Here is a 24,505-nt window from a genome sequence, read left to right on the forward strand (position 1 = left end):
TGGTCATTTTGAATTGCTTTTCCCAGCTGTCATCTACATGATTTTCCCACTAATTTCACTGAAGCTATCCAATCTCTCACTGACGTATTTAAATAAATTGTATTCAAATCATTCCTCCAAATTTCTCTCAGTGGTAAAGCTGACAACAGAGTTCAGGTTGAGAATTCCCAAGCACCAGCCATTGCCTCTCAGGGCCTGGAAGATCAAGGAAGAAGTTGTAAACCAGCAGATGTGAGGAGGATCAGATCATGAATTATTCCTGCTCCTATTCACTGAGCAATGGAGCCGTCCTGTTGAGTTTTTGTTCCTCCTGTTTCACTCTTGCAGCCAGGAGGAAAGCTCAGAAAGATTCCAGCCTGCAAGCTGCAGGAGGATGGGAATCTCCAGAAGAGCCCACTCGCCTTGCTCTGCCTTGGGCTCTTGCCCCTTGAATTTACTCTGCATCCCCAAGGGTATTTGTTTAACCTGGCAGCTGTTTGGCTTCAGGATGAGCCAAAGGTGAGAAGCAAATCATTTGCCATAGGACCAGATTGGTATCACTGATTATCGGTGGGAGGCATTCGGATTAGATTCCTGGCATAACAAGGGTCAAATCCTGACCCAGCTCAAATCCTTTTGGCTCAAACAGAGGGAGGTTTGGTCAGAAGCAGATAATCTGAATACACACAGAGTCAGAATTTTTTTTTTTTTTGCAAAGAATAAATATCCCAAAGAGAACAAAGCAAAGTTATGATTGTCACATTCAGTGAAGGGCAGCAATGAAATGAGTCACCTTTCCAGGCCAGTAGGGAACACACTGAATCAGTTAAAGCAGATTTATAGCTTTTTAGCTGTGATAAAACCGTATCAGTGTGTATATGAATTTACATAGGAGTAGGGATTTATTTTTTTTTTTTCCTTTCTTTTAATGCAAGCCACATTGAAAAGTGTGCACAAAGGAGCCCCACTCTGAGGAAAGACAACTGGAACAAATTATATGCATTCAGACTTGTTAAACTGAATTGGCAGCAGAAATATTCCTGGTAACCTGAGCATTACAGCAGCACTGGTATAGTTAAGGTTATGTCAGCATTTCCATTAGAAACCCCTACTTTCAGAGCTTTATATCTGCAGTAAAAATTCACTGTGGGTTGAAACTTGACAAGCTGTGTAAGGTCTTATCTGAGATGGAATTTTTTTTTTTTTTTTTACCTTTTCTCTTACAAAATTGTGGAGAAAAACCTATTTGAAGAGTCAATCTACAGGAGCACAAACAAAAATAGCAGCATTCTGGCTTTGATCCTTTCCTATGTTAAGAAAACCTGTTTCTTCCTTTATAGTGTAACCATCAAATGTGCAGCAAAATCTCGCTCTGAAGAAGGAATTAATCATTGCACTATTAAAGGAAATGAAACATTAATTTATGGCCCATTAGATGCTTTTTCACTGCAGGACTGCCAGTGTTTTGGTCTACCTCGGGTTATACTGAGAGATTTGTGACTAACAAGGAACAAAGCCTCCAAAGGAACAGATTCTGCATAGAAAAAATGCTTCTGGGCAGCTTTAGAAGAACAAAACATTGAAGGCAGAACTGTCCAGAGACTGGAGCAAGTATGAGGAATTCAGTCTTCTGGTTTCTGCCACAGGCTTCTCAGCTAAAGAACTTAACCTCACTTTTCTCTGTTGTAAACAGAGGATATAGCAAACTGTTGGTTTCACTATCCTTCCAAACAATTTCCTCATCCCTACGAATCAATTAATATTACTGGATTTAGCCACAACTAGTGAATAAGAAGAAGGGATTTGTGTCTCCATCTTTCCAGACATCAGTTTTCAGGGAGAGGGCTAATCTTTTTTCTAAGTCTTTTCAGCTTTCTGGGTTCATAGCACCAAACTATTTATTTCCAGGTCCATATCATCTCTGTGTGTGAGGGTACTCATCCACATGCCATGTGTGCCCTCCATCCCTGCAGGGTAGGGTGTCTTCTACACTTTGAAAAGCCATAGCTGATGTTCATCAGAACTCTTTGTATTCACCAGATGAAAGCTGGTGTGGAAGTGCAAAGTAGTGTAAAAAATGCAGGAAGGAAGTCTGATGCTGGTACTCGGGGTTGCCTGGTGTTAGTGCTGTGAAATGGATCTCTCAGTTGGGAATGAGCTCCAACTTTGGGGAGAGTTGCTCTACTAGCTGTTTTCAAGTCATATGTCTCCATTTTAAAATGAGGACCTAGGGACTTTGAACTTTATTTATAAGCTGAAATTTGCTGGCCACTGTGAACCAGTGATTAATTTGTAAGGGAGAAGATGCCAGAAGTCTCACTCTGACCTGTGTGTTCTTTCAAACTAAACATGCAATAACTGCATAGCCTCAGAAGATGTCTCCCCCCACTTCCTCCATCCCTTCTGTGCTTTGCATTATTCACTGTTTATTGTAACACACTATTAATCTCAACCACAGCTTTCAAACCATCATGTGACCCCAACAAATTCCTGGAATAAAGCAGTGATAGCTGTAGGTATTCTGGATGGAAACTCTGAGGCTCTGGGTAAAGAGGAAAGGATCAGGTTAAAATGTTTGAGACAGCAGCTCAGAGGGAAAAGTGCCTTCTGTGGATACAGCATAAGTTTTCTGAAAAAAAAATGATGTTTAGAACATGACGTGAGGGCACAGTACAACTTCTTGCTGTGTGTGTATGAACCACGGGTATCCTTTGAAGTTCCTTCCCATGTGTACCTGGGTGCAAAGCAGTAGGGATGTTTTGTTCAAGAGAGGGCAATCCTTAACCGTGTGTCTAACAGCAGGACCAAGCCCTTAGTGCCCATGCTTGGTAGTAAAGCTGATGTGATAGACAGTTACGGCGCAGGAAAAGCCTTTGATCTGGGAGGGATTTGTATGAAAGACTGTCACAGTTCCTTAAGAGTCAATTGGGTTAAGCCTTTGTGGACTACAAGCCCCAGTATATGCATCCCACATAAGAATTCATTTTGCTGGCACAGTGAGGGTGGTGAGACACTGGAACAGGTTGCCCAGAGAGGTTGTGGATGCCCCCTCCCTGGAAGCATTCAAGGCTAGGCTGGATGGAGCTGTGAGCAGCTCTGGTGAGCAGGGAGGTGTCCCTGCCTATAGCAGGGAGATTGGAGCTAGGTGATCTTCAAGGTCCCTTCCAAGCCAAATTATTCTATGATTCTGTGATTCTGTAAGAACTGGAAGGACTAAATGTGTTGTTTTTTTTTTTTAATTCCTGCCACATGAATTGAGACAAAAACACCACATACAGGTGGAACTGCTGTTTTCTGTTTTAAATGTGTGATTGGTGTTAGGTCAAAATCCACCACCACAGTCTGGGTATTTTGCAGTAAATATTTCCAGGAAGTGGGAATCAGAATGCTGGTGATTGTTCCTAATTTGTGGCTTTGGCCAGGAGACCTAAATGCTGATAACTGACTCCTCCATGAATAAAATGGAGAATAACGAGCATCGTTTAATTCTTACAGCCTTTGGAAATGTTAAGATCCCTGAGTAAAAACAGAAAATGGCAGCAGTGTGCCCTGGCTCCATCCCATTGATACAGCCACAGCAGCACAGGGCTTCACTGTTGGCTTGGATTTGTTGGCATCTCTGTGGGTAAGGGGCAATGACATCCCAAAGTCTAGACGCTCTCTTAGAAATATGTCCTCAGAGTCTACCTCGGCTCTAAACAGGGAAAATTTAACAGATTTTCGTTTGTCTTTCTGTGTAATAATTAAGCCAATTACTGAAAGCCTACTCATTAAAGCCTATCCAGTATAAAGCAGATAATGTGTACAAGAAGGGCCACATGGCTCAATTCCTAAGTTTGTATGACAGAAGCTAATACAGTTCAGACATTTATTCTATCACATTTCTGCTTACAAAAGATCAATTAATGTTGACATGTCAAAGAAGGATGAGAATATACAGCATTGCACTGGAAGCAACAATGATGTGTGGAAAGACAAGTGACTCTGTGGTACTTGAATTATTGAAGCCCAAATTAACAGGAGTGTCCCAAAGGAAAAGTGGTCCCATTGGCAAGGGGCCAAAATAAGAAGGCAGGAATGATCCTCATTAATTGCATCCTGATTGTTCCTAATCTGTTACTTCTTAGGACGCTAACACTGTTCATATATGGACTTCTGCGACACGTAGAAGAGGGTTTGAGATGCCTTTCTGCAAGCTGACTGTTGTCACTCTTTATTTGTCCTTTTTACCTGACCTAACTTGAGATGCTCTGTCTGGAAAGAAAATTGCAGGCAACTGGGACTGTTCTGAGCAGATATATTGCTTTGTTCTGGGTGATCTGAGCTTTGTGATGCCATGTTAAGTTTCTGTAGGTTTGCAAGGTATTTCTAGGTGTCCCACTGATTTAAGTCTCTGAATCTGAGTGTGTTTCATTTTCTTTCTGTCGAAATAAGAGCTGTATTGTAGAAACAAAAATCTGCCTTTTGGAATTATTGGAGTTAAGCGGGCTATCATTTCAGCATTTTGGACAGCTCAGGAGAATAGGTGTTCGATAAGTACAACATGCTGCAAAGAGGGAAAAGCATTCTGAAACCCTAAGTGTTCATATTTCTTCCCAGAGTTTGGGGGATGGGTGTTGTGGCCAGGCCAGTAAAATGAGAGCCTGTGTCATCATATGCACAATTCAAAATCAGCCAGCCATGAAAGCTCAGGAATTGGACTGCAGGTTCTCCCACGTGAAGGGAGAATCGAACTCTGTGACCTGCTTCAGCAAAGTTAAAGTAGCGACGCATGCCTCATTAGCATGACAGCTATGGGAGTGGGCATGGAATATAATAAAGTGCTGCAAGGCCTTGGAGTGCTTCAGTAGGAAAGCTCACAAGTGTAAAATCGATGCTTTTGATACATTAGGTGGTAATGGAAGAAGCACAGCACAGAAGTGGTATGATCGGATGATTTAGTTATAGCCATAAATCTAGCGGCGGTAGCGTGGCAATGTGATAGGACACAGCATTTCATAAAGATTCCTGCATTAGTCAAGTCGAGGGTTGAAGCTTGTGTGGGTGGGGGTGCATTGCTGATATAAATGACACTGGTTCAACCTGGTGTGTCCACTCAGCTGGCAGAACAAGAACACACTGTAGGAAATGAACACTTCAGGCAGATGTGCTTGTATTTGGGTTCCATATCGCTGTTTCTGTAGCGAAATGAGTATTGGCATGGATCACTCCAGGTTGAGTGTAGCATTAAAAGCAGAGCTGACACAGTGACCCCTTTCTTGCCTCACCCTGCTTGGCCAAATGTTTGGAGTTTGCAAAAACTCTGCAGGGTCTCATTTCAACGGCAGGACTTCTACCACTTGATGGCTGCTTGTGATTCCTGATGATGGAACACAGCTCTTTTCCATGATGGTCAGCCTACATAGCTCCTGCCCAAATCAGCCTGAGCAATTTTTCTCCCTAAAACTGAATGGCTGCATGAAACTATCACAAGGATTTCCATCCATCCAACCTCAAGCCATATAGTTTCTCATTCAGGCATTGTTTTTTCTTTTAAAATTAGTTCTTTCTCTTAAATTCATAAATTGCTATCCTTCTTCGGATTTCATTCAGTTTATCTGCACCTGGATAGCGTGGGACAACTGAGGATGGTATAGCTTCACGTATTTGTCCAGGGATGTGGATGTCCCATCCCTGGAGACATTCAAGGCCAGGTTGGTTGTAGCTCTGAGCAGCCTGGTCTGGTGGTTGGCGTCCCTGCACATAGCAGGGAGTTGAAAGTAGATGATCATTGTGGTCCTTTTCAACCCAGGACATTCTATGATTCTATGATATACAATGAGTACCCAAAAAAAGGAAGGTCAGGTAAAAACAGAGGGGAGTGATGCTGCTTCTTGCCATTAATGCGTGCTTGATTAGGAAAAATATTAGGATTAGTGCGGAGGAGTAGCAAATCAGAGGAGGCAAGGCAGACTTAAGAGTTTTTATAGTATAAGTTAAAGAAATCCTTATTGTTGCTGCCTGTAACTTTTCTGATACACCAGTGAAACTTGAAACAAGAGGTCATCTCAAAGGGTAATAGCTTCCAGCCAAAATGTGCTTCAGTCTACCAGACCACCCATCCTTTCTTCATCAATGAGGTCAAAATAATAGCAGTACTTGACGCTTTTACACAGATGGGTAAAAGCTATTGTGTCACCAGTAGATATTTCCAGAAACCTAACCCATCTAACTGATTTTAATAGCAGAAGTGGTTCTATTGCCTTTCCTGTACGTATCTCTAAGCAATTACGAAACTGTAGGTCTCCCGGTACCTCCTTGAATCAGATAAGTGTGATTATCTCCATTTTACACAGGTCACAAGTGACTAGCCCGAGGTCACCCTGGCATTCTGTGATACCATCTCAGCAGGATTCATCTCCCCTTATTCTCCTGTTTCTGTAACAACCACTATGCTATGTTCTTCCCCAAAAGCTGCGCAGAGACACTTAACTCAATTGAGTGCTTCGGTGCAATTGATTTCTAACAGTCTGCAAGCCATTGCCTAGACCTGATATCACCTTCTGCAAATGATCCAGTATTATCAGGAGCTTTCCCTGATTTATAGATGACCACAGTATCCATGCATGGAATTCGTATTAAGACACAAGAATCCAGAGTTAGACATCAACATACCATGTCTGTCTAGATGTATAATATCCTGTTTGCCCATGGAAGGAGCAATAAATGACTTTCAAATGTAGCTGAGAATCTTGCCAAGACACTATCATTCTGTATCTGAAAACCAGGTCCTGGTTCTTAGTCATGTGAATATCCAAACAGGGAACATAGGCTTGTGCTGCATATTGTGGTGGCTTCTGTTTAAAACTGTTTGATTTGTCTTCCATTTCTTCTCTATAAAAACTCCCGGGCAGTTTATATCAGTGTCAGTCCATGCCAGAAGCTGCTCCAATCCATCTTGGGATAAAACACAAACAGTTCTCCCCTGACTGAACTATGAGTCGGTTGCTGTCATCTGGAAAGCTGAGTAAAGCCCTTTAATTTATGAAATGCTACGTAGTCCTCAAAAGATTGCCTAAATATTTTACTGCATGTCACTTTTGTTGGAAACCAGAGCCCGCGTTCGCTGTGCCTTCCATTAAGTAGAACCTCTTCAAATTACTTCTGCTTCTAAATGGGAGTTTGTATGTGCTAACTTTTATCCGGCAACTTCAAACATGTCCCAGGGCATTTGCATCTTTTTTACTATTTGCTCCCCCCTTGGCTTAGTGTAATATTTATGTGCAGGGTTTAAAGGTGTTCTTAACGCTTTGATTTAATTTTGTTTTCCTAATTGTCCTTTGTAGGGCACTGAAAAAGGGTAATATTTGAGGTCCTTTTAAAGAATGTGAAAAAGTTTTGTCTGCTCAGACTTGAAGATGTTGTTTGCATTCTACAGTGATTAGCATTGTACAGAATAATTTTGATGAACTCCTAAGTTTTATGCCATGAATTCCCTTGGAAGTTTTTCAGCACAGTAGCCACAGAAAGTTTACTTCAGAGAGGGAGAGAGGAAGCGAAAGAAAGAGGAAGGGCCTTTAGAGATCAACGTCAGTGACCTGCATGGCAGAAAGCTAATCCCTGAGCACACCTGTACAGCAGAAACACAGCATGTGGATTAGGTTGGTACTTCATCTGTCACTCCGACATCTCCCCCTGCGAAGCGCCTGAGTGCTTTCTGCTGGCCCAGCTCGAGTGTCACCGCGGCTGCGGCAGCGCCCGTGAGTTGTGGCAGCAAGCAATGCCTGTTTGTTTGTTCCTTTGGACTCCAGTGGCTAAGGTGGAATTCTAATGGTGTGAAAAATGAGGGGAGAAAAGAGAAAATAATAACCCAAACACTGAGGCACTCAGTGCGGTTTCTCAAAGTTTGCATTCACATCCGCTGCCCCTTTCCTAAGCAGCTCCTTGTCCGGTCCCTTATGCAACTAACGTGGGATTCTGCTTTTCTGCCAGAGAGTAGAGCACAGGGAGAGGCTTAGATGCCCATCCCTGTGCAGTTTTAATGCACCCATCCAGCCTTTGCACTTGCTGAACCGTAGTTCCTCATGCATTACAACTTTCCTTATGCTTTTCATTTTGCTCTGCAAGAATCTGAAGTTCATCACTGGGTGACCGCACGTCTAGGAGAAACAGGAGTTTGGTCATCTCAGGAAAATTCTTCTTGACTTTCAGAGTGCTCCATGGAGAAGATGAGAGGTGAGAAAAGGGGAAAAGATTTTAAGGATCTGTCTGTGTTTTCTGCCACTGCTGTGCTTTTGGGAGGAAGCGGTTCACCTGGATGGAGGAATTGCTGCAGGAGCCAAACTTCTGGCTGAAAAAGAGCATTAAATTCCAGCCTGCAAACGTGAAAGAGGAGAGGAAGAAGCGGGTGAAAAGAGACCTAAGAGCATTGAAGAAAGCTTTGTTTCACATATATTTGAGCTTCAGATTGGCCTGCTGTACTTCCTGTGGTTCTGGAGTGCAGTAAATTGGAAGCGCTCAGGTTGGAAACAGGTCTGAGCCGCTGATTTTTGAGCCCAAACAAAGTTGCACTTAGTGCCAGAACGGTTTATTCAGCTTGCTGGATGGAAGCCAAAGGAACTGACCGCCCTGTGAGCTGAAACCAGTGCCAACCAGCCGAAGAATAACATTGCTTTGACTGAAATGGCAACTGTTTGTTTGTTCTTCCAGCAAAAAGGAGGAAAAAAGCAGCTTTTAGAGCTGCTGGTGAGAGAGAAGGTTAAAAATCAAAGTGGAAAAAAACAGATTATTGTGAAAGAGTGTGAAATGTTAAGGGTGAATTTTTCCCCTTGGTTACACTGCTCTGATTGCTGGTCATCACTGGGTTGTATTTAAAAGAACAACTTGTTTCTGATTAGTTTTACAAATCACATTTTTCCTTTTTCTACTAAGACATGATAATTTCTTTTATATCTTCATTTACCCTTTCTGATAATTTTTATAATATACCAAACCCCCCAGGAAGTGTAGGCACTGTCACAACAGCACATGGTAGTTGTGGGGTTACAAATCATAGCTTTCCATTTGGTAATGGAATACTGAGCAGAGCAGAATTGAATGTCTCTGACATAGGGGTCAGTCTTGCTGACCTTAGCAAGAGGTGAGCAAAATCTGGCAAGCTCAGGTGTTTTCAAGTCCGTTTGGAAGTGACTCAGGGAAAGGTTGGCTTTCCTTCTGATGGTTTTGTGATCTGTCCACTGTGAGTTTGGTATGGATTGTTTCTTGCTTGCAATCTATAGCACACAGCAACTCCCCACAGGTTGCACCCCAGAGCTATTCAACTGCCAGGGATGCCTTGACTGGAGAACTCCTTGCTCTCTGCTGCCATTTCACACATGCTGTTTGACTTGCTCTGCGTGCTTGTTTATTCTGAGAGCTTTCATTTCAGTGATGCTGAGTGGTGACCTGATGGCAAACAAGAGGCACTGACAGGGAGCTGGCAGAGTTATGCCACAGGGATCGCTGCCTGTGCACTGGAGCTGCTCAGAGCTGGGCTAGCAGCACCCAGCAGCCCCAGCCAGAGCCAAGTGACTGCTTTCCCCCATCTGTGCTGCACAGAACATCCACCTTCTCTTTCATTCATTTCCCCTGTTTGTTGGTGTTTCTGGTAAAACAAATAATCCCAACAAAGGGATGTTACTGTTGATGTTAGTGGCCTTTCTGTGCATGCCAGGGCAAATCTTAGATTTGATCTTGCTCATTCTAGAGATGCTTGGTGCTTATTTTGATGATGAGGGCAGGCCTGGTGATTTGAATGAAACAAACGAAAAGGAACATATAATCATAGAATTGCTCAGGTTGGAAAAGACCTTAAAGATCATCGAGTCCAACCACCACCTAACCATACTATCCTAACAACCTTCTGCTACAGCATGTCCCTGAGCACCACATCCAAATGGTTTTTAAACACATTCAGGGATGGTGACTCAACCACCTCCCTGGGGAGCCTATTCCAGTGCTTAACAACCATCCTTTTGTTCCATTTTATCTTTAAATACTTTAGGAGATCTCCATCTACCCTCTGTATTGGAGGAGTATCACTTGGGGTGCAGTCTGACTCTGGTCTTTCCAGCCTCCCCTTTCTATTCCATCTTCCTGAGCAGCTCCAAGCCAGCTGCAAGATGGGACACTCCAAAATTCCATCTGAGTCACAGACTCCTATTGCAGGTGCTGTGCTTTATCAGCTGCACAACCTTTCCATCCACTCACTGGAAAGCATGAACCTGATCCATCAGCAAACACCAAATGGAGCTCCATGAAGGGCTATGTTGTATTTCTGTGCTGTGAAGAACATCATCACATTACGTATGAAGCATAGCTGAGCCCTCCTCCAGGTGACAAAGAATTTGTACTGTTTCTTTTTATCCATGTGCCAGAGGGTGAAATTCTTCCTTGTGCCAGATGTGCTCTGCTTCCGAATTGCCATTCTAGGCATTTAGTGGGGAGGCAAAATGACAGCCTAAGCACCAGCATTGCTAATACCTCAAACAAATGTTTTTCCGATTAATTAAAATAAATTGGCATAATAAGAAACACAGTGTGCGTTCTCAAAAGTGCAAAGTTGTTTTCTAATGCAGCGAGTGCTTTAATTATCTCTGTTTGTGCTCGAAAGCAAATTTGTGTTGGTTTTTTTTTTTTCTTAGAAATCAGAATTGCTCGATTCCCATTGCTGTTTAAAAGGCAGCGATGTGAAAGGGAGTTGTCCATAACTATGAAGTCTTTTTTCCCCTATGCACACAAGTCGTTCCCTTCAGCCTCCCTTAGGAGTGACCTAAGCATGGCTCTAGGTAAAGAACTTTAATCTCTGTTTGAACAGAGCCACTCTCTTGGTTGGCATTATTTAATTATTTGAACATAATAGGCTTCTGTAGTTCATCAACAGCACACTGAAAGACAAAGAGCTGTGATAGCAGGAGAAGGGAGCAGGCTTTCCTCCCTCTGCACAGAGCCTAAGAAGGAAATGAAAGGGTCCACTGCAGTTGTCAAGTCACAGATCAGGAATGGGATGGAATGTAGGAATGGGAACAATCATGTTGTTATAATAGTAGTTATTGGCCAATTCCCTACACAAAATATGATATTAACAGAAAAGTCCAGTACTTATTATTGCTAGATTCCAGGGATGAAAATTGGTTTTTTAATTGCGTTTTTTTTTGTCCATATAGTTCAGTAAATTGCATGCTACCACCCTCACCTTAAACAACATTGGTTATAGCGTTCCATCAAGTTGCAAGCAGTAATAAATGAGCCACAGATTGCCTTCTTTGATTGAATTGGATCCATCTTTGAGGTGAAACCTCTCAGGAGTGCTTGATGGTCTTGCTGGAATTGGTGCTGGTGCTTCCCAAACTCTCAGCTTGCTGTGCTAAGCAGCACCAAGCCAGCACTTTGGTTTAACACAAAACCAAAACCTGAACTACTTCTTTGGGCTTCCAGAAAGATTCCACATCAGCTTTGTAGAACGTGGCATCTGGTTAGTTGCATTCTGATTTCACAGACTCATAGAACAGTTTGAGTTGAAAGGGGACCCTTAAAGGCCATCTGGTCCAACTCCCCTGCAGTGAACAGGGACACCCACAGCTCTATCAGGAGCTCAGAGTCCATCCAGCCTGATCGTGGGTGCCCCCAGGGATGGATGGGGCACCACCACCTCTCTGTGCATCCAGTCTAAATCTTCCCTGTCATCCCCAACATCATCTTCTGTGCCTTTGCAATTGATTGAGTGGCCTTAAAATATATATATATATATATATATATGAAGCTTTTGGATTATTGATCAGTGTAGTGAAACATAATGACCTGAGCTACCCAGGAGATCAGACTAGAAGATGAATAGTCCTCTTTTAATCTGAAGATTTACGAATCTATGCAGTTTTTTTGGCATTGAGATGAAAACACATCTCAAATGTGAGCCGTGTGTCTCCATTGTCTCCTTATGTTCTGCAGAGCAGGGTGGGGAGGAGCAGTTCATTAAATGTCTAAAATTGTCAGCTCTACCAGATACAAAGCAATGTTACCTTGTTAGTTGAAGAGCACCTGGCTACTGTGTTCCAGTCATTGCTTTTGGCTTGGCCTGAAAAATCTTTCTCCTATTCTTCAGCTGGCTTGCCCTTAAAATCCTTGCAGACTTGCCCTAGAAGTCAGTAGTTGTACTGTGTATTGAGAGAGCAAATGCCAAAATAGGAAAGTTTCTGCTGTATAGAGTAAAATCTTACTAATGTTCCTGATTATGCATCCCAGCTGTCCTTATTTTGCAAGTCCAATGATTTGAGTTTTCATGAAAATGTTTGTTTATCGTTTTTGGTTTTTTTTTCCCTGCTCATACACACCAGGAATTCTCTTTGTATCGTAGCTCAGCTTTTATTTCCAGCAAAATAAAAGAAAACAAACCACAGCTAATTGGCTCTTTGTTCTCAATTTTTTGACAAGTGACAAACACTGAGATCAGATTGTAGTGCATATCCTGCAGCGGTCATATGGAGTCTGAGTTAGTGAATCTCACATCCACCATAATAGGCTCCCACTTATCTTCACGCTGGCTGTGTTTGGGGTGTTTGCATTTATCTGTGCTATGCCCTGAATGCTTCCACTTCAAGGGGCAAACTGTCACCCACAAACAGTATGTGGGAAATATCATGCAGTGCTTAGACGTAGGTCGTATTCTGTGATTTGTTTGGCTGGATTTGATAGCTCTTGTAGCAAATGAAGCGTTTGAAGCATGTTGTTAGGAAATAATGAGGATCTAGGCAGTGCTCCTTAGGCTGAACTCTGCCCAGGACACCCACCCATGAAGCCAGCTGTGTACAGATCATCAAGATGTGTGTGGCTATGTCAGAAGCTGCCCCAGTGCTGTCCAGGAGGGGCTGGTGCAACTCCCATTTAAGTCAAAAGCAAGATTCCTATTTTCTTCCTTGAGGACAAGCTGCAAAGTCTGGGTGATCGGGGTAAGAAGTGACTTTCCTCAGTGATTTATCACAGTTACTATTTTGCTTTTGCCTCTGTCCATCCATACTTGGTAAAAGTCAATGAGCATTTCACTGCTGGGGGAAGCACTGCATCTGATCGACTGTGTGATGAAGAAGTATTCATTATATTCTGTTTTTACTTTTCTTTGTGTAGGACAACATGTCCAAGTCATGTTGTTCAAGGGCTGGAAACTGCCATGGATCCAGAGAAGTTTAGTTGAAGTCCTGCCCTACCACGTTACCTGCTGTATCATGGGTTCACCTTTGTCATAACTAATCTTCAGCAGCAGCAACATGGTTGTACCAAGATGGCATGATTTCATCTTTCTGATTTACAGGAGCCCCGTGTTTTGCCAGTGAGCAGTTCATAGAACAGTGTGAATGAGCAAGGGGGACAGGATCAGCTCCCTCGCCCTGCTGGTCATGCTTCTTTTGATGCAGCCCAGCATATGGTTGGCTTTCTGTGTTGTGAGGGCACAGTGCAGGTTCATGTCCAGCTGCCATCCACCAGTGCCCCCAGGTCCTTTCCAGCAGGGCTGTGCTCCATCCTTACATCCCCCAGCTTGTACCAATTGTGGAAGTTGCTGCAATCCAGGTGCAAACCTTGCACTTGGCTTTGTTGAACCTAATGACGTTCTCCTTGGCCCATTGCTCAGCCTGCCCAGGTCTCTGGATGCTATCCCATCCCTCATGTGTGCTGTCTTTGTCCATCGTGTTCACTTATCTTACCTGTTTAAATGAGTTTAAGTGAGGAGCCTGGCACACTGCATGTCATTGTTGAGCAAGCATCTCTCTGCAGTTTCAATCTGCAGCTCATCTGAGGGGGGTTTTCTTGACCTCTGCATTTCTGAACTTTCTCTTTAGCACAATTGACCAGAGAAGTGCTATCCTTGTCATACCTGTGCTTCTCCAGCTCAGGATGGTGCATCACCTTTGGCACCAAGACTTGGTACTGACTATCTTGCTCACTGTGCATCGAGTATCAGGAGGTCGTGGTGATGGCTGATGCTGTCAGGCTGCCCAGGTGTGTTTCCTTTAGCTGAGCTCTTCTCAGTTCTGCAGATCACCTCTGAGATGACTGTGTCCTGTGCTCGAACAATTCCAGGCTGCAGTTAGCTGCATTCAAGCTGGTGTTGCACCAACCTTAGCAGCGGGTCCATATCAATAACCACCAGGACATTTGATTATCAGGGATTTAGCCATACTCACACAGTTACCTTTTATGAGTTATCCTATTGCTTTTAAAGGACATTAGCGTACTAGGGGAGATTTATTGACACACAAAAATTCAGAGAGATTCCTAGGGGATTTATAAGAAGTGCCCGGCAGGCGAGTGGCCTCACTGTCTTGGCACTCAGAGAAAAGTTCCTCACTGGTACAGAAAGCCTTATACATTTTGCTCAAAGTGTGCTTTTCAGAAGTGCCGGAGTGATAGATAAGTTTAAGTCACGGAAACTTTAGGGAGCACTTATGTTCTAAAATGCATGGATCACTTCTGAAAATGGAGCCTAACTTGGGCCTTGGGCTTTCTAGAAAATACATCTCAAATGCTGTGGGAAGTGTTAACCTCATCATTTATCTCTTGCACTTTCACACACCTAAATATCTTTATAAACTTGGCCCCGTGCTCCATTAAGCCTTATAATATACCACTGTGACAATAGTCGGCTCCAGCACTTTGTACACACAAACTATGAAGCATCTCATAATGTAAAAGCAAAGGAAAAAGAATGAGGAGCTCTGTCCCTACCTTGTGTCACTGATCACAGCCATAGGGAAGATGCAGTTCAGAGGGAACTCTTCCTGCCAGGCCTATAGCAGTGACTGCGTGCCATGAAGAGGGAGGGTTAGCACACAGGAGAGGTTTGCTTGAAGCTATCACAATGATGAAGTGAAATTTAAAATTACATTAGATGTTTGTTTAAGAAACAGCAGATGAGGCCCTGCGGATTCTCAAATCCTCCTTGCTGCACTGTAAAATGAAACCGTAACCATTTGTTATTCCTCCAGTGGCGTCTGGGAAGCTGAGGCAGAGAGGGATGACCTTTTAATGATGCTTTCCGACTTTTCAAGGGTTTCAATGTGTTGCTGTTTTGTGCTCCATCCAAGATTCTGGTCATACAGCTAGATGAGGAGGCCTTTTCTTCAAGGCTTTTGGTATGTCGGTGTGATTTTAAAGGTTCAACCTTCCTCCACAGGTTGGGCATGCATTTGTCAAGAAGTCATTTGAAGTGATACGGTGAGAGCTTAAGTTAAAGCTACTCGTAAACAGGAGAATTATTAAATGAATTGAAATCAGGACCTCCAGTTTCTCTGAAACTTTTAGCTGATGTGACAAGCAAGTGGGCCTTCCTGCTTTTAATTCCATAGGATATCACTGTGGATACAACTTTTATATTGTGCAGTATAAATTAGGGCTCTGAAGGATTTAAATGGTTTAAATACACATTTGCAGTTCCTCCAATGATTGTGGTATAGTTTTTCCCCAGCTCAGAGCTAACTTCAATTAGACCTGGAAATGGAGATTTCTCAGTAAAATCAGATCCCATGAAGGGTCTTTGCTTTCATAGTATTAAGACTCAGAAATGGCACATTTTGCTCCATGGTGATGTATAACCAACCAGTGCTTTCTCAGTTGTGAACTTTTGACACCAATGAATATAATTCCTGCCCAACCAAATCTCTTGCTGTTCAGCTCCCTTGCCTGACTGTACTCATGCAAATATTCCTCCTAGCCCAACTCGAAGCAGTGTGTTATAAACCATTACAACAGTCATCCTTTTCTCCGAGTTTCAGATCATTAGCATAGGTCCAACAGTACAGAGAACCAATTTCCATGATAAAGAAAGTCCTCTCCCATTTAATCACTTTCCACCAAATGAACCATTTAATGCCACATTCAGACCTATTGTTTGAAGATTTCCCAAGGCTCTCCTTGATCCACTTACACTCCCTTATCTGCCTTTTGTCTCTTGTTAACCTGCTTGCTTTTTATAAGGGGAGGGGAGGGGAGAAGGAAAAATCAAATCAATTGCGAGAGGCCTGCAGCTGTTTAATTAAACTTTTTTCCCCCTTCAAAAGTTACTTGAGATTTCTTGGGGCTTCTCCTTAGCAGCATCTAATCACTATAATTTAACAGATTCTGTAATTACCTGCCTCGCATGGAAATGGCTTGATTGCTGCTTCTTTGTCCAATCTATTTCAGCTTTAAATGACAGCTGAATTTACTCTAGATGAATGGCTTGTGCACTGGGAGTTGTGTCAGGGTGGTCTAGATTTATTTGCAGCCTTAAAAGCTTCTAAAACAAGAGCAAAACAGAGCTTTGAGTTTACAGAAGAGCGGAGGTGCAAGGCTTCTGTATTTATGTTCCAAGGACCGGATCCTCTAACCTCTGCTTTGAGCACAGCGTATGCGGTGCTCATTTGGGAGTAAGTAGGTAAGTGAATTCTATTCAATACAAGTAAAAAGCTGTGGAACATACCCCAGAACATGCATGGAAACCACCAACACTTCAATTAACGATTTCACAAATTCAGAGGTATGGTAACAGTGTTGTTTAAGTCAGGAAATAGAGCATTTAACTTTGAGTGCATTAAACTCAGTCCTGGCTACGTTGTATTCAGGGAGCTGCAGCTGCCACTATTGTGTCCATACAGTTCTGCAGTGCTTCCAGCCTGGGTTCATCCAGCCCTGCAACGGAACTTTGCACGGCCCCAAGGCTGGGTAGTTTGGTGTGACCTGCATTCAGGCTGTGTGTGCCCAGGCATACACCATATATGAACCATAACATCATGTGAGTCAGAAGGGACCTTTAAAGGCCATCTAGTCCAACTCCTCTGCAATGAACAGGGAAACCCACGGTTCAGAGCCCCAGAACTTGAATGTCTTCAGGTATGGGGCATCCACCGCCACTCTGGGCACACATGAGCAGGGACAGTATTTTCCCCACTGCATATTCTTTTCTTATAAGGTAGGAATGGTGCAGCACAGAATAGACCTTCAGGGAAGAAAAGATCAAGTAGAACAATTGGCCCCTTCAGCTCCCACTGCAGGATTGCTTCCTGCAGTCTGTTTTTGTATACTCTGTATCCTTCTGTTTTCAATGTTCAAAGCAATGAGGTTTCCTTTAAATATAATGCAAAATTAGATAGCATTAAAAACACATCCAAAGACGCAGAAACACTGTAGTCCACATTTCATACGTAAAATAATATTTATTTAAACACTGTGCTCACTAGGACAGCCTCATTTCCTAAGGGTCTCAAGGGGAGAGCAATCATACAGTATAATCTTGTTAATTTAATATACGTCAGTGCAATGCAAACAATAAATACAGAACATTCAGACTAGAAATTGTGGTAGCTATATTAAGCAATCACAATTTCAGTTCATTACGCACTGACAAGCTCCTTAAAATAAAGACATACTATTTTCTTAAACAATATGTCACATTTTTAGTAATAATAATATTTAGCAACTGCATAGCATGATTCATCTTCAAAGTGCTTTAAAAATAATAATGTCTTAATCCCAAAGACGTGTGTCGGTAAATATTATTAACCTATTGCACAGACAAAAAGATTTATACAGGTTGAATAGCTTGCCTTAGACTGAGAGGATGATCCCCATCAGCAAGTGTTGAGATGAGGACTTGTGCTGCTTGCTCCTCAGCTCGGACCCTGTTCTGAGCAGCAAATAGCTGAAGGAATCTCTGGAGCCATTTGATCTTATCCATGATTTGTCCCCACATTCCCTACAATTCTGCAGCTTGCCCTGTGGTGCGCTGGTTGTTTTCTTTTCAGCTGAGCAGTCTATCTATCTCTCTTTTTATGCAGACGTAAGTCTTCCTGAAAGGCCAATTATTTCTTGACTTTGCATTGAAGTAGCTGTTTAGATAAGAGGAGAGATAATTCCCCTGATTAGTATCTTTGGATTATTTTTCCTATAACCTTGTAAGAAGATCTAGCCAGATTTTTGTCTTTCTCTCTCTTTCACCCTTGCATGTCTTGAGATACAAATTCAGGATTAACGTCTTCATCTTTCCTTTATCAAATGTTTATTCAGGCAAGGGAAACAAAGGGCAAGGTTGTAAACTCCAGGGCATCTAATGAACCTTAGACCTACTCCTGCAGACTTGCAGAAATGAGTATGTAGGAGATTATTCTCTATTTGGAGTTCTCTGTGAGTGAATTGTGCTTAACAGCCACACATCCAGTCTTGAGATACTGCATAGATTAAGAAAGTAGTAAAAGTAGCAGTCTTTTGGTATTGCCAAGAATCCTTTGGGTGAAAGGATCCCTGCAAATACCAATACTACTGAATTTGCATGGTAAGAAAGCAGATTGTGTAAAGAACCAAAGCTTTCTAAAATTCAAACCCAACTGTTGCCAGTCTCATAGTTCTGAAATGAGTACGGGAGAAAGGAGACTACGCTTAAGACTCCATAGACTGAGAAAGCATTGAATGAGAATTATGAAAATGACATTTCAAGTTTGGAAGCGTCATTTAAAATGTTTTATAAGAGCACTTTTTTTTCCCTGTTCTATTCCCAAGGACAATTCTTTCAAAATGATTTTGATGCAGGAAAGTTTGGTTTCCAGAGCTGACCCACACTCCTGTTCTCAGAGATTTGGAATGTGAGCTGTTTCCACATAGGAGAGATGATACTTAAGGAAGAGTTGATGAAATACGGCTGAGAAACAAGACCTTGAGTTACAGCACTATTTATACTATTATTCAAAGTGCACTCCTTCTAAATAGGTGATTTATCTTCCCAAAGGGTGAGAATCTGGCAGTGCAGATGTTAGTGCTGATGGCTGCCTGAGGTTACAGGTGCACAGCTATCAAGAATATTGCAAGGAACTCCTCAGTGCCTATGACCAAATGAGCTTTCCAGTTCATGCTGCTTTGCTTTGCTTTCTTTTCCTCTCCTGCTCCCTTCTAGCCTTCTTTTGCTTGGGCTTTTCTGCCCACAGCCAATTCCTTTCTCAGCACTTCGTGGCTGATGCTGTTTATCACCAGCTCTTCCTTAACTTGTTCTTGCCTTGTTCTTGCTTATAAGCTCCAAGGCAACACTAAGACTCTGTCCTTACCTTATTCCCAGCAAGCCTTCCAGTGCCATGCCACCTTCCCTGCAGCCACTCCTGTCCTCCTGGTGGCTTCAGGATGCTTGCCAGCTTTGTGTCTAGTGACATTTGGATCTCTACTATCTCTAGAATGAGCTGAGAGAGCTGGCTTAAAACAGTGAGCTACTCTGTAAGTGGCTCGCACTGAAATAATCATTTGACTATATTAGCATCACTGTGGCTGTTTTTCTTTGGCTTTCCTATTAGTAATCCCAACTTGTGCTTAAAATTCAATTAGAAGTTCTGTAGGATCTCGGTTTTGATATTTTATTTTTTGTGAATTGTTTGCAAATGTAGCAAACCAAAAGAAAAATCTGTTGCTGTGTGTATGGTTGAATAAGAAAGACTGAGAGGATAATCAGAACGGTTGTCTCAGTTGTCTGCAAGGTATTTTGGTGTAGTAGTAACTATGATGAGCAGAAAACATACAGTGACAAAACAAATCTAATCATTTTATTAATTTGCTTAAGGAAGAGGTACGTTAAAAACCATGCATTTGAGTTGCTAACAAGTTGCTAACAAGTCCAGCCTGGCATCACCAGGGTGGCTGAGACTCTTGTTTGCTGCGTGGGATTACCATCGGATGCCATCCACAAGAACCTGGACAAACTTGAAAAGTGGGCCCACCAGAACCTAGTGATATTCAAAAAGGCCAAGTGCAAGGTGTTGCAATTGGGTCAGGGCAGCCTGAGCTGGTGTGTGACAACGAGCTCATGGCACAGTTTGGAAATGGATGTGCTTTAAAGTCCCATCAGATCCAAGCCGTTCTGTGATTCCGTTATCAGCAGTGTCCAAGCTCTCTGCATGAGCTCATTTCTTCTCTAGCAACAAGGTGAGGAAGGCAATAGGGCTGTTCCCAGTGCAGGTTCTGCCACATTCAAGGAGCAGGTCTGCTCCCCTCCAGCTGTGAGTAGCTTTATGAAAACACCGTGTGGATCCAACTTACATATGATCTACACCAGCACAAGCCTGCTGAATTTAGCAGATTTATTGTAGGCTAATGTTCAGTGCACCTCAGCTCAGATTCTCTCTTCTACAGAATTCATTATACCATCAAGTTGTCCTCTGGTCAGACCTAGTAATAACTGTGCAAGTTAGTATAAAATATGGTGCAGTATGTGAAATAACTCCACAGTGAAAACTGCCATGGTAACATACAATTAGTCTGCACGTTGACACTGAATAGCAAAAGGATGTTGAAACAAAACCCAAACTCTGCAGGAATGGAGACATTTAAAGTCTCTGAGAAATACCTTGCAGCAGCACTTGTCAAATTCCTTTTCAGCTGCACTTTCCCTTGTGTGTGCGAGCTGTACCCATTTGGATTTCTTTTTATAAGCAGTGTTGCTCAAGGGCCTACCTTTTAAAATGTCTTTCAGTGATTGCTAAAAATAATTCCTTCATTGTCGTTAGAGACTTGGAGTACTGGATCAAAAGTTGATTAAAATATTTAGCACTGCAGATAATGGTTTTCCAAGAGCTGAAGTTGCTGATACACATAGCAATCCTCATTTCTGGAATTTCTGAAATCTTAGTGCATTCTCAAACACTTTGTCCTCATGTGGATGGAGATCTAAATGTCATTCTCTGCAATACCTGCACGAACAGGTTCCTTTCACTGAGACAGGAGGAATGGGAGCTTAGAAAAGCAGTCCCAGTGCTGTGATGTATCAGCCTTAGGGCCACCAGCAGTAGACAAGGTGAAGGTGGGAATTAAAATGGGCAGGGATAGCCATATAGATTGTATATATAATGCAGTGCATTTTCATTCGTTTAACTACATATTGGATGCTGAGTATGTATTATATACTTCTGTTTTCTACATCAGATACAGCTGACTTCTGAAACTGGTGGGAAATGGAATGCTTCCACTTGTGATAGTGATACAAAGTTATAGCACACCAAAATTCTTTGCATGTCCGCAGACTAGGAGTCCTCATAGAAAGAACTGGTAATTACAGTTGTCACCCTCTCACTATGCTATAGCAGCAGTAACAGTACAGTAGCAGGCTCATGTTTAATATGGCATTGAGTCAACTGTTACTCCCAAAGATCACCATCATTAAAATCTGGGGCATGAGTTTTACGCATGTCACTAAGATCACACAGATGAAGAAAATAATCTACAAGGAGAGAAATGTTGGGAGCCTGTAATTCTCCCAGCTTTCAAAGCACTGATTATATAATGCTTAAGCTACTGAGGGCTGCAGAAAATAGAAATTTATGAAAAATAAATCAGAAAATACGTATGGGGTCAGTCGAGGCAAGTAGCACTTGTGCTGTAAGGTCATGGCTGCTCCCAGTCTTTGGTGCCTGTGCTTTATCATGTTTTGTTTCATCTCATATGGCAGTACTGTATTATTCAAATGGTAATGCGAAAAGAAAGCAATGCAATTAGCTCCACACCAACCTGAGGTCAGCCTATGCGCTTACCACCTTCCTAAGTGTGTATCAGATTCAGCAAGTTTGGCATCTCAGAATTACACTAATTTAATTCCATAGCATATATGGATTCCTGTGCTATTTACTATCAGATCTCTTTCTTGTCACTTTCTATATGTTCCGTGCAATATCTAGATAAGCTTTTTCAGTGCCCCCTTGATCCGATGAGGTCTGCATTGGTCCGTGCAAAGAAGATGTAGCAAAGGCATAGGAGCTGGGAGTGATTTGGCTGAGTAATGCTGTGGGTGGAATAGGATGGAATACCTAAAGGGAGAATATATATATATAATATATAAGTTGTAGTTGCTGTAATAGCCTGTAAATTATGAAACCAAGGATCTGACTAAAATGTAATTCTCTTTGTGGTCCATCACTCAGCTTGAGCTCCCAAAAACCAGGGCAGGCAAAAAGCGCAGGACTGGCCAGCACCTACAGACATGTGTGAGTAGAAGGAGGGACTGGCTGTGAAGAGCAACTTGCTAATAGTAATTTTGCCACTGATTTAATGAGGATCAGGTTTGGTCTTAATACGTTACCATGGCAATTGTCTGTTAATTATTGAGTTCTCATGCAGACAGCGCTAATGAAAAAAGAAACAAAAAATAATCAGCACAAATGTTTGATCTCTTCCACCCAAACTGTAAATCACTGAGTTTGATGCAGAAACGTTTGGGAGAAATTCAGACCATAACATCTGAGTTTCATTTAGATGATCCTCATAGTCTGGGCAGCACAACTGGAGTGTCTGTAAGGGGAAAAGGAGACAGATAAGAGTATGCCTAAGAATGTAATAATATAAAATAGAGCGAGCGAGATTCTGATCTAACTAATACCTTGGCTTCAGTGGAATTTAGTTCAGATTTACATTGATGTAAACAGGATCATATTTGATCCAGATCCAGATCACTGAACTTATCTAGCCACAGGAAATGTATCTGGCATTTCCTGCAGTGTGTGGTACATTCTGTCACTGTGGTATTTGCTAGATCTCATCACTCCCAACTTGCTCTGACAGTTCTGGAAAGGCAGTTGATAGGGAAAAGGGATTTTTTATAATGCTGTGTTTGATGTCTTTCTTTCAAGAGTAACTTCTAACCTCCATCAGATGGTGATTTCATTCTAATTTAAATCATTAGATTCAGGGGAGGACAAGGTAATCCATCCTGAAGAAAAAAAAATTCAATAGAAGTAAGTGTAATTAGTGCTTTCCTCTGGTACATCAGTGGTGTAGAAAGAACCAAAACCACACTGCAGACTGCGTTTGTCCTTCCTAATGTATTGTGACTCCCTCACAGCTTCTGTAATGAAGTTGTTTAGATCTCCTGTAGGAGTGATACGTCTTTTTTTTTTTTTTTTCTTGTTAAACATTCTGGCAGCTCTAATATGCCATGAATAATTTTATCTATCAGGAAATACCCAGACACACAAGCTCGTGTGAGCAGCAGGAGTTTTAATTCTCCTATTTGTTGAAAACCAAAATAAACTTTTGATGAAGTGCTTGCTTCACACTTTGTGTTTTTACAGAGTTTGTTATATTTATAGGTATAAAATCCCTGGGGATATTCTATCTAAATTTGAACTTGTTTCCAGTCCCTGGGAGGCTAGGTACAGAGATTTGTGTGCTATATATGTTGTTGATTGCTCCTTTGCATTCATTCTTATTTGCCAAGAGAGCACTCTCTTCTTGACAACTTCAGTAACATAAATTAGACGGAGGAAGTTGGAGTAGCCAAAAGACAAGAATATGACTGCTCCATGTGTTTAAGTTTCTCCAGCAGTCACATTATTTGTTTCGTAAACTCAAGCTAGTGCGAGTAGGAGTAACATAAATCAGCATCACAAATGGTGGGTAAAAGACAGCAAACCACATTTCTTTTTGGAGTGCTTCTAGACCGTGTATTTTCTGGATGTTGATGTAGAAGCAGACATTTGACCCATGGTATCTCAATGGAATTTAGCATAGATATTGTCTGGTGACTTTCTGCAGTTGTATCAGTTCAGAAAACGTTGCTCTGCTTGACTGGTAGTTTGGGAGATACTCCACTCACTTCCCTTTCCTTCCCCTTCACATCTTGCTGGACTCCTCTTTCTAGTCTCATCTTAACAAGTCCGGCTGTGAGTACTGCTCTTATAAATTGTATCTGAGGAGGTATTCCAAAGTGCCCAGGATCAATTCATGGGGAACATTCTGGCACGGGCTGCGCAGGGAGGTGATGGAGTCATCATTCCTGGAGATGTTCAAGAGACATGGAGATGTGGCACTGAGGGACATGTCATCACTGAGGGTCAGTGGGCACAGTGGAGATGGTTTGATAGTTGGACTTGATGATCTTAGTGGACTTTTCCAATCTTAATGGTTGTATACTTCTATGAAAAGATAAGAACAAGGTACATGCGTGTACAGGGAACCCTCACAGGTACAAGGGCAAAATGCAAGGGGAGTTTCCCCTAGGATTTTTCCTTATAAAGAAGCTTCTCCTTCCTACTGCTGAGTGAAGCACACCTTGACTCAAGCTGTGTTTTCCTGGAGCTATGAGTAATCATGTTGGCAGAACTCTGACCCTAGCTCAGAACTAAAACCTCTTTGTCTCTGATACTTAGGTTGTAGCACAAGATATCAGCCCTGCATTCTATTCCAACCATCGAGCACTTCTGTGCCAACTGTTTTATGTGAGAAACCTACAGCAGCCTGCCTACAATAGACTGCGGTATAGAGTCTGTGCTGCTCTGCTAAGCACCAAGTCAACCTCCCAGATATCATTTTTCTGACTTCCAGTCACAACAATCTCTACCTCCTCCGCAGCATGCTTGTGACTGCAGCTGACGGACCTCAGCCTAATACTGTGGGTTCTCCTGTCCTGGAGATCTGCAGCTGTGTGTCACAACACATTACAAGGCAATGTGCCTCAGTGTTCATTAGGAGCTCTCCCATTTGACCCACATGGTCAGTGTCAAAGAGGAAGTCGAAAGACCCA

At 42.3% G+C, this 24,505-nt stretch overlaps 1 protein-coding gene across 8 annotated transcripts in view; it reads left to right on the top strand.

Moving 5' to 3' along the window:
• The window catches only part of TENM4 (teneurin transmembrane protein 4), a 594,920-nt gene that overhangs the window by 340,672 nt on the left and 229,743 nt on the right, over positions 1 to 24,505 (top strand). Inside the window, exon 1 of one of the 8 annotated variants that reach the window (XM_085216466.1) lies at positions 8,163 to 8,193. The exons of the other annotated variants lie outside the window; for them this stretch is intronic. Coding sequence (XP_085072592.1) covers positions 8,178 to 8,193 — 16 coding nt within the window. The 5' untranslated portion in view covers positions 8,163 to 8,177. Of the gene's footprint in view, positions 1 to 8,162; positions 8,194 to 24,505 lie in introns of those variants that run through there. 8 annotated transcript variants of the gene reach the window in all.

This window comes from Meleagris gallopavo, chromosome 1 (genome assembly GCF_905368555.1).
Source record: "Meleagris gallopavo chromosome 1, MGAL_WU_HG_1.1, whole genome shotgun sequence".
Lineage (NCBI taxonomy): Eukaryota > Metazoa > Chordata > Aves > Galliformes > Phasianidae > Meleagris > Meleagris gallopavo.